Below are 10626 nucleotides of genomic sequence, written 5' to 3' on the forward strand. Positions count from 1 at the left end.
AGTCTCTTTGACCATTTAAAACATTTTTCCCCATCGGAATATTTCAAAACAGTTAAGTTGTGCAAGGATGGGTGAGTGCAGTTACCTCCATCTAGAGCTCTGCACTGGCCTTGCCATGCAAGCGAAACATTCAGTTCCTTCCTCAAACTGGCAGGCAGTTTGAGTCCCAAGCAGAGGGAAGAGGGCAAGGGCCCAACAATACTCAGTAGCAGCAACTGTGGCCAGTTAATCAGGAGTATTGAAGGACATCTGAAACAGTCCTGTTCTATTCTCAGAAGGTGACTGCAATGTGTGGCTTGAAGCCTGGGGGTGGTGAAACAGTTCAGGGTTATAGCAAGGATAGAGAGAATCTGCCAGGAGAACAATGATTGCACAGCTCCCAATACAGCTCATGGTTTCATGTTTTAAATGCTAACCAGACAGAATACTTGCCAGAACACATTCTATGGAGTATGAAGTTTGAAACTGTTACGACTTTCTTTTTTTTCCTGTGTACTGTGCCTTTAAGTTTCTAAGAACTCTGCCTGTTTGCAGAGATGGCAGCCATTTTGTTCTCAGAACTACTGCAGTTTGTCATGGAAGAAATGCACACTGTGCTCTCTCCTAGACAGGGCATTTTTGCTCTTTTTTTGTGTGTAATGTTTCCTCAGTCTAAAAATGAAAATTCTGGACTGAAAATATAAGTTGTGTAGATAGAAATCATGTGTTCTTAGTTTAAAAAAAAAAGGCAGTGACATACAACAGTGTGAAAAAGGAAAGTCACAATAGGGCACTATGTGTTGCAGGAGAATTTAACAGAAGAAAGTATCATGTAAGCAATAGAGTTCATTGACTGAATCTGTAAAACCTGTTAAGTTATTGCTGTTGCTGGGCAAATACCTCTGGACAAACTGGAGACTAGAATCCAACTGGAAGACAGATTATACCAGGGCATCATGGTTACTTAATGGCTGATGGAAATTCTTTTCGCATTGACTTGTTCCATTCCACCCTTTTTCATCATCGTATCAACAGACTGCGTATTACAAGCATTGTTCCCACGTGTTCGTATCTACCCCTTGGCTTCTGAAGAAAGCATCCTTTGAAACCATTGTAAGTGAAACTTGAATAGTCTTTATTTCAAGTTGTTTCTTTCAGGAGACTCTGGTGTTTCACTCTAGCTCTTTTGGTACTGGCACCTGTACAAGACCAAGAAGAAGACACGTTAATAGCAGGAAAATCTGGCTTTTTCCCTCTTCTCTCCAAAAATAAGTGTGCTGCTTGGAATCAGACAGTAATATCAAAGTACTGAAAATGTAACTGAAAATTCTGTGGCTATAATGGTTAAATTCTTGACACGTTGTTCTTTCTTAGAATTCACAGAGCTGATGGTTATTGCTTGATAAATCAACAACACCATTTAGCCCAGACACAGCACTTTCCCATAGCTCTCAGAGTGCTCTACAAGGTGAGAGGGCATTCTTATCCCCCATATGACAGTTGGGGAAAGACCCTCTGGAAAGGGTTTAAGTGATGTGCCAAGATCACACAGTGAGTCAGTGGCAGAGTTGAGAACAGAGCCTATGTGTCTTGAACCCAAGTCCAGTGGGCTGTCCACTGCAGGTATTTTACCTCTAGACAGCGTGACAGGATCTAAGACACAACACTTATACGCCAATGTAAAAGGTCAGAAGTCCTGAAGACTGCCTTTCTTTGCAGCTAAATCAGTCTTTAAATAATCCTTGCCACTGTAGTAGTAACAACAAAAATACCCCAGTGGTGTGAGTTAGAGACACAGTGGCAGCATTAACTTTGAATTTACAGGCGGGGTCATTTTAAGATCTCTCATCTTCTTTAACATTTCAGGCCAAATTCTTGTCTCCGTTACACCTATGTGTAACACCATTGACAACCATGAGTTTGTACAAATGTAAATGGAACCAAAATAAGGCCTTTCAATTAATACATTGAAAAAAATTCAGACAAAGTTATGAAGCAAGTGTCAATTACTTGAGAAATTGGAATGGTACCTTTTGGCAATATACTTTTTAGACTGGACCCTCCACACTCTTGCTCATGGGAGTATTCCTTAATCACAAAAGCAATTCCATTTGGATGATTATTTTCACAGAATTTAATGGGCCTGATCACTTATGTAAGGACTACGGGGGTCAGTTTTAGCTCTTAGAAGAACAGAACATTAAACACAGTGGCCATGATTTTGAGTGCCCAATCTGAGCCTTCTGAAAGGGGCCTGGTTTCCAGAGGTTGAGGGCTCACTACTTTCTGAAAATCATCCTCCTTAAAGTATTTCAAGTTGGATACACAAAAATGAAAACATCCAAAATCATTAGTCCTTTTCATAATTTTGCTCTATATTTTGTAAAAAAATGCATAACAGACCCAGATCCTACTCCTATTGTTGCCAAGAATTTTGCCATTGACTTAAATGGGAACAGGACCGAGTCCAGTCACTACAGTGATCTACACAGATCCAGGGCCTATATATTATTTTGTTAAATGCTTGCTCACTGTTAACATTTCACACATACAAAACCAAATTCACCACTGATGTAAAAGGGCATATCTCCATTGATTTCATTCCAGGTATACTTGCTCATGCCAGAAGTGAATTTAAGCCATGGTCTTTCTTGTTTGGTTTTGTCTATTTATTAAAAACTTTATTTTTAATTAAAATATTATTGAAGGCATTATATGTGCCCTGCAGACCAAAACAACACCTTAGAGGCCATTTGATTTTCTACTCAGGCAATTTTAAAAATGTGTCCTAGACCAGATAGACCAAAGCAGCTCAGGAGAAGCCACTTCTGCCTGTCTAGCAAATTATTAATTCAAAGTCATGGCATATGCACTAAGTATACCTTCAACATTATTGAATATACAGTCATAGATTAAGGTCCATTCGCAATGTCACCACTTGTATTGTCATCATGATAATTTCAGACAAAGTAAGGAAGAGCTGCTGTCAAACAAACAAAGAAACTTACTCCTCTCCCCACTAAAACAAGAACACAGTCTCATATGAGATCTTATGGGGCTTTCACCACTCAGAAGAACTTTAGAATATCCACTTATTCATAAATGACCTGGAAAAAGGGGTAAACAGTGAGATGGCAAAATTTGCAGATGATAAAAAACTACTCAAGATAGTTAAGTCCCAGGCAGACTGCGAAGAGCTACAAAAGGATCTCTCAAAACTGGGTGACTGGGCAAACAAAATGGCAGATGAAATTCAATGTTGATAAATGCAAAGTAATGCACGTTGGAAAACATAATCCCAACTCTACATATAAAATGAGGGGGTCTAAATTAGCTGTGACTACTCAAGAAAGAGATCTGGGAGTCACTGTGGATAGTTTTCTGAAAACATCTGCTCAGCATAAAGTGACAGTCAAAAAAGCAAACAGAATGTTGGGAATCATCAGGAAAGGGATAGATCATAAGACAGAAAATATCATATTGCCTCTATATAAATCCATGATACGCCCACATCTTGAATACTGTGTGCAGATGTGGTCGCCCCATCTCAAAAAAGATATATCGACTTGGAAAAGGTTCAGAAAAGGGCAACAAAAATTATTAGGGGTATGGAATGGCTGCCATATTAGGAAAGATTAATAAGACTGGGCCTTTTCAGCTTGGAAAAGAGAAGACTAAAGGGGGATATGATAGAGGTCTATAAAATCATGGCTGGTGTGGAGAAAGTAAATGAGGAAGTGTTATTTACTCCTTCTCATAACACAAGAACTAGGGGTCAACAAATGAAACTAATATGCAGCAGGTTTAAAAGGAAGTATTTTTTCACACAACGCACAGTCAACCTGTGGAACTCCTTGCCAGAGGATGTTGTGAAGACCAAGAATATAACAGAACTAGATACATTCAAAAAAGAACTAGATAAATTCATGGAGGATAGGTTCACCAATGGTTATTAGCCAGGATGGGCAGGGATAGTGTCCCTAGCCTCTGTTTGCCAGAAGTTGGGAATGGGCAATGGGATGGATCATTTGATGATTACCTGTTCTGTTCATTCCCTCTGGGGCACCTGGCATTGGCCACTGTCAGAAGATAGGATACTGGGCTAGATGGACCTCTGGTCTGACCCAGTATGGCCGTTCTTATGTTAAGGCTAGGGCACTGAACAGGGGACTAAGTAGACATAGGTTCAGTTTCTGGCCCTGCCACTGGTTTGCTAGGTAATCTTTGGGCAAGTCACTTCATCTCCCTCAGCCTCACTTTCCCAATCTGTGAAATGGGCATAATGATACTCCATTTGTAAGGGGCTTTGAGATCTATGGATGAAAAGTGCTAGATAAGTGTTATTATGGGAACCTCATAGGATTGACCATACATTGTATGATGTTTGGAGGATTAGTAATAAATCATTCATGCAACTATTTGCACCCTAAAAGAAACAGATTTTTACACACACACACAGATTTTCTTCTAATTTTTTTGCTTATCTATTGAGTTGAATCCTTTTCTTTTACCTTTATGATTGTGGGCATACAAAGGTTTGAAATCTCCCTTTAGGACTTTGCGTCAGTGGGACCATTTCACTGACTATTATTTAGAGGGGCTTATGATTTGTCTAGTTATAAGACATAGAAATAATATATATATTATATATTATATTATAATATTATAATATAATAGAAATTAGGCATGAAAATCTCACTCTAGGGGGAAATAATGGTCTGGGTCTTGCCATCCTTGCTCAAAGAACATGAAGTCCTTATATAGGAAAAGCTCCCACTGAAAGTTGGGCTTAATATTTACCACATTTGAAGTAAAACTGTTGTTGGTCATTATTGAGATGTAAGGTGTGAATTAAAGTATGACTTCATCTAACAGCTCATAACAGCCCATCAGCCAACTAACAAACCCTTTATCAAAATTCCATAACATAAATGTACTTAATTTTAAAATGATGATGAATCTATCCATAAAGCATAGCAGCCAAATCTTCACCAAGCGTTAACAATTGCACATGCAAAATTTGTGGTTGTATTAATTTGCCTGTGCAAAATTCTGCATTTGTGCATATAGAAACACGTGACTAATGCTCAAAATCTGTTCACAAAAATGCCAACTTGCATACAATAAACATGTTTATGTGCCTGAAAATGAATATGCCCACAGTTTTTGAAGAAGCTTTTGTGGAAGCCTTTAAAATAGAATATTACATTTGATTTGCATTAAATTACAGAGATGGAATTATTTCCCTGTTGCTACCATTCTGTTTCATATACACTTACCGGTTTAAGATAGGCGACATTACTCTGACGAATGTCATTTAAGAGCTTTTCTCTTGGGGTTATCTCAACCAGAGGAGGTAGTCGTTTTTTTGGAACTGGTTTGAGAGTCTTGATCACATCTTTGAGACTTGTTTTTTCAGCTGGTTCTACGTATTCTGGTATAGTGGGCTTGCGCTGAGTTCTCTTGAGTTTGACCATTTTGAAGGAGGCAGGTTCCTCACTGCTCTTTTCTTCTGGGGCTGGCTTTCTTGCATGTTCATTTTTCCTGCTCATGGGCATAGTTTTAGGGACAGGTGGAGGCTTGGGGGCTTGTATTGAGCTATACATCCTTGAATCAGGCATTGGTCCCCCTAGCATTTCCCAAATCCCAGGAGGCAACCCTAGTCCATTTTCTAACATGGCTATTAACTCTCTCTGCTCTTTTAATTGCTGCTGTTTTTGCTCCTCCTGCCTTTTTTGTCTTTGTCTGTCAAGATTTCTGCTGAGCAGATTGGTAACAACCATCCTGGGGCCTGGAAGTTCAAAGTGATAGCCCATCTTCAGCAGCTTAGGGTTGGCTTTGAGAAGCCTGGCAATTTCCATTTCAGCTTGATGGCCCAACATGTTCCTCTGATTGTGAAAACGCAGTTCAGTTAACGTCTCATTATACTGCAGACATCTCATGATCGCAACAATTCCCTTGCCTGAGATAAAATTTGAATCAATATTTAGAGTAGTGATGCTCCTGTTTTCACGTAACATGTTGGCCACAGCAAAAGCTACGTTGTCATCAGCTCCCACATTGGCTAAACTAAATGTTTTTACATGCTTATTTTTTTTCATGGCGTTCACAAAGTCCACCAGCATTTCCTTTGGGATGTTCTCAATGTTGTTCAGATTGAGTTCCTTCACATCTGGATCGTTTTTCTGGACCTTCTGCAAGTTCTCATCTAAATTGGTTTGGTTTCCTGAAGGTCTTGCACTTAACTTAATAAAGCTAGTATCTACAGCTAACTTCTTTGGAATTTGTAGTTTTGATACTTTCTTTTCATTGTTTTCTTGGTTTTCTGGATTTCCCCCTGATTTTGTACATGGCTTCTTAGTTACCTGATCACTGTTGATGTTTTCGTCTCCATATGGCTTCTTCATTCTTGATTCTTCATCATCATCATCCTCATCCTCCTCCTCGTCGTCGTCATCATCTTCCTCCTCCTCCTCATCTTCTGTCTCTTTGTAGCTTCTCTCTTCATTTGTTTCTCCTGATTGTTGTGCTGAACCAGGTTTGGCCTGTTCGACATGTTCGTTTTTGTAATATGTTTCTTTTCTGTCTGCTTCTGTAGTATCTTCTGCCATTTTTTTCTTAGCAATATCGTCCATATCCCCAGCATTTTCTTCAAACTTCTCTGCAATGTGTCTCTAAAGAAGACAAAATGCTAATAGCTGAAATAATTTAAAATGGTTTTGTTACATTAATTATGCGCTGAAATAAAAATATAGCGAACGGCTTTAATGTATCTCTGTTTTTCCTCACATTATATTCTAGAGAATGCTTTTTGAAAAAAAGAAAGTGTTCATAGTACTTCTGGCCTAAATGTGAATGAACAATAATTCCTTATTTAAATACTGTTATACAGCAATCTCTCATATAAACTTTCCAAGAATGCCAATAACTTCTTTCACATTCCTGATCAAAAGTCTGTTGATGTCGAGAGAAATCTATTTACATCAATGGTAGATCAGCCCTAATTTTCTCTGATATAACAATGTGTTGTCCATCGCATTTCTAGGAGACCTTTGTTTTTCATGTAGCCAAAAAAACGGAGATACATTTCTAGATATTGGCTCTGTGGCTCAGTCTAATTAAGACCAAAGAGGAGAATGTCATAGTAACGGGTAGAACTGTTAGTGTCCAAGCCTTAGGAGTTTGGGCTTCTGTGTAAAGCATTAGCATTAAGGGGGCACCACTGGGGACGTAGGTGAATATTAGTTCAATTTGCTTTTGTGTTCTGTGATGGGAATGTGGTTTCTGAACACTGCTTGATGGAAGGACTGTGCTTTTAGCATCAGTAATGACATCATATTGGCCGCTGCTCAGTTCCTGCCAGGAAACATAGCCACTTTCCCTGAAGGTCTATTTCATGTACAATTTAATTTTCTTGCCCCTCTCTCATGATGGGTAAGAACTGGATTTTACTACTCAGGACCCATTTCACTTTGTCTGCAGCTTGCTATTAGTAAGCAACTAGACAGAAGGCCTGATCTTAGAGTCCACGTCCAGCTTAAAACTCCCATGGACTCCAGTGAGAGTTTATATATAAATAAGGAGTGCACGATCAGGCCCTTTGAAAGTACAAAAGTAAGGGATGCAGATGGTGGTGGTGGTTCTGCCCCACTGAGATCAGGATTGGGACCACAGTGACACTTAACTGCACTTCTCCTTTGTACCAGTGGAGGTTGCTATTTGTCAAGTTCTGAAGTGACAAAATAGAGGATGCTGAAATATAAATAAATCATATCTGTTTGCTGTATTAATGAAACCCTTGGAGTTTTTGTATGGATTTAACTTGACACGGAGCTGGGAATGAACCACACAACCCCCACCTTTGGAATAGTTCAAATCTGGATCCAAACTGTGCAACTCAGGCCCATCTCTACTTTGTACAATAGAGGTTAAAGAAACCCCAACAACTTTCAACATCCCAAAGTATAAAAGGAAACACATTTATATACAAACCTCTTAAAGGCCAAGAATGATCAAGCGACAACTTATCTTCTTTGTAAACAGCTACTGGGACACAAACTTTTACTGGAATTCAAGGATATACAGTACTGATGTACTAGAATACAACCATATTATATAAGGTTGGACTGATGGTAAAAAGTCATACTGCGTTTCTTAATTGAGTCATTTAAAATTCCTACACGTCCTAATCCTGATGTATTTCCACAGGCACATCTCCCCTTGTATTCAGTAAGAGTTTGGCCTGCATAAAGACTATGGCCCCAATTCAGCAAAGCATTTAAGTACGTGCCTAACTTTAAGTCAATGGGACTTAGGAATGTGCTTAAGTGCATTGCTGAATAGGGTTGGACTCTTGAATCAGAGCCCACAAAAAGACATACAACTGGATCCCCAGCTGGTGTAAATCAGCACAGTTCCATTAACTTGGCTGATTTACATTTGCTGAGTATTTGGCCCATGAAGTTTGGACTCATAGTCATTAGTGACTTTAACTCAGTCAAAAAGACAGACATTTTCAATGTGACATTAAGTTCTATTAATGATTACTATTATTATTATCATTTAATTTTAGAGTTTATTAAGCCCTTCTAATTATATTAAGGTTATATGGGAAAATCACGCTAGCCAATATTTATATTCTTATATATATTATGGAGAAATAAAAAGCTTGACTTCTATTTTGTGATTTGCTTTTATATGGTCTTTTTTCAATCAGAGGTTTTGATGAAATAAAAATGTCATTTTCTTACATTTGAAAATGTAGTTAACAATTTAGGGCAAAAAGTAAAAATCTTTTACTGGGGTAATCTTTCAAGTTAGATCCTATAGTTATAGAAAATTTTGAAACAAGATTTGACTGAGTTTAAATTCATTCACTATACTGTGCTTTAATTTGCAGAAGGAACTGACAGAGAGGAAGACAAAAGCATCAAACCTATTATTATGAAGGCCCTGATCTTTGGCAATATACTGTTACAATAAGTCTTATAGCAGATGCATAAAAAACAGTTGTGATTCTCGCTTATTACCTCAGATGGCAAGAGGTTGACAGGAACTCTCTCATCCTCTAGCATGCGTCTTGATGCCTTCTGCCAATACAGGTAATCAACAAGAGATCTGTGGTCAAAGTTTCCTGTTGGAGGTTTTTCAGTCTGATCTTTCTGTATCATTCCAACTGGGACTCTTGGGTCTGGAGCCATGACTTCCATTTCACACTGGAGCTCCCTCAGCTCTTCAGGGGATAAGTTTCCTAAGATTTCATCTTCATCAATGTCCTCGATTCTGACTTCCTGGTCAGAATTTTGGCTGAATTCAGACATTTTTTTAAACCTGAAGAAAACAATTTATAAAACACTGTGCTACTAACAGTATTACACGCTGTTAAATCCCCACATTCGTGTTTTTGTCATGATCTGTGGCAGTGCTTGATCTCAATGTGTGAGAGAGACAGTGGGACTGAAGCTTTTACTAAGTCTATATTAAGCTGCTGCACTTGGCTAGATCAAGAGAATTTATGGAGATGTTGCCATGCTCCGTTTTCAGCAACTTGTCAGCTGTGCAAACCCTTCTGACATTTCAGTACAGCTGGTATGTCTCTGATTGAGTAATAGAGAAGACGATAGTTTTCTAGAGGATTCCCTTCAGAGGATAACTTTTAAGTCTCATCATATTGACGAATCTGCTATATATACAGGATGAAATTCACATTTGTGCAGAGAATCAACACACAAGTTTTCTTGGAACTGGAAAGGGTTCAGAGAAGGACAACAAAGACAATCAAAGGTATGGAAGTATTACAAGGAACTAAAAAGATTAGGGGTCTTCAGTTTAGAAAAGAGACAACGAAGAGGGGCTATGATAGAAGTCTATCAAATCGTGTAGTGTGGAGAAAGTGAATAGAGAAGTGTTATTTATTTTTTCACACAATACAAAAAACAAGCGTCCCAATGAAATTAATAGACAGTAGGTTTAATACAAACTAGAGGAAGTATTTTTTCACAGAACGCACAACTAACCAGTGGAACTCATTGTCATGGGATATTGTGATGGCCAAAAATATAATTGGGTTCAAAAAAATAACTGGATAATTTCATGGAGGATAGGTTCATCAAGATCAACCCCATGCTTAGGGCAACGTTGAACCTCTGACTACCAGAAGCCAGGAGTGGAAGACGGGGATGGATCACTCCAAAAATGCCCTGTTCTGTACACTTCCCCTGAAGTTCTGGTACAGGCTACTGCTGGAGACAGCAAACTAGACAAGATGGACCATGGTCTGACCCAGTATGGCAGTTCTTATGCATAATGTATGTCTCGCTGAAGGCTCAGCACAGGGTTTAGGTGTTGCATAGGCCTTGGACTGGCCCTTTACATAGGAGTGAATTTCACACTGTATTCATAGTCTTTCCTAAGCTTTCAAAAATGACTGAATTCTGAGGGCAGCTTTGCTTCACGTTCAAATGCTGAATATCAGCTTGTAATAGCCCCGGTCACATGAGCAGTTGAAATGGCAACTGTGCTTTGGATAAAATCATGGAAGATTGGGCAAGATAGGTTGAAAAAATCAGAACCATAAAATATGTCATAATAAGGTGCACTTGTTACTACTACCAGGGTCCTGGGCCATGACAGGGGGTCCTAGGTGCT

The 10626-nt window shown here is 38.8% G+C and overlaps 1 protein-coding gene across 1 annotated transcript; it reads right to left on the reverse strand.

Moving 5' to 3' along the window:
- Positions 1 to 1151: 1151 nt before the first annotated feature.
- On the reverse strand, positions 1152 to 9299 carry LMOD3 (leiomodin 3). Its single transcript, XM_073354732.2, has 3 exons — positions 9009 to 9299; positions 5259 to 6653; positions 1152 to 1178 (listed from the first exon to the last, which is right to left on the reverse strand). Exons 1-3 carry the CDS (start codon positions 9297 to 9299, stop codon positions 1152 to 1154), a joined length of 1713 nt encoding a protein of 570 aa, XP_073210833.2.
- Between the last annotated feature and the right edge of the window lie 1327 nt (positions 9300 to 10626).

The sequence above is a fragment of the Lepidochelys kempii genome, chromosome 7 (genome assembly GCF_965140285.1).
Source record: "Lepidochelys kempii isolate rLepKem1 chromosome 7, rLepKem1.hap1, whole genome shotgun sequence".
In the NCBI taxonomy this organism is placed as follows: domain Eukaryota; kingdom Metazoa; phylum Chordata; order Testudines; family Cheloniidae; genus Lepidochelys; species Lepidochelys kempii.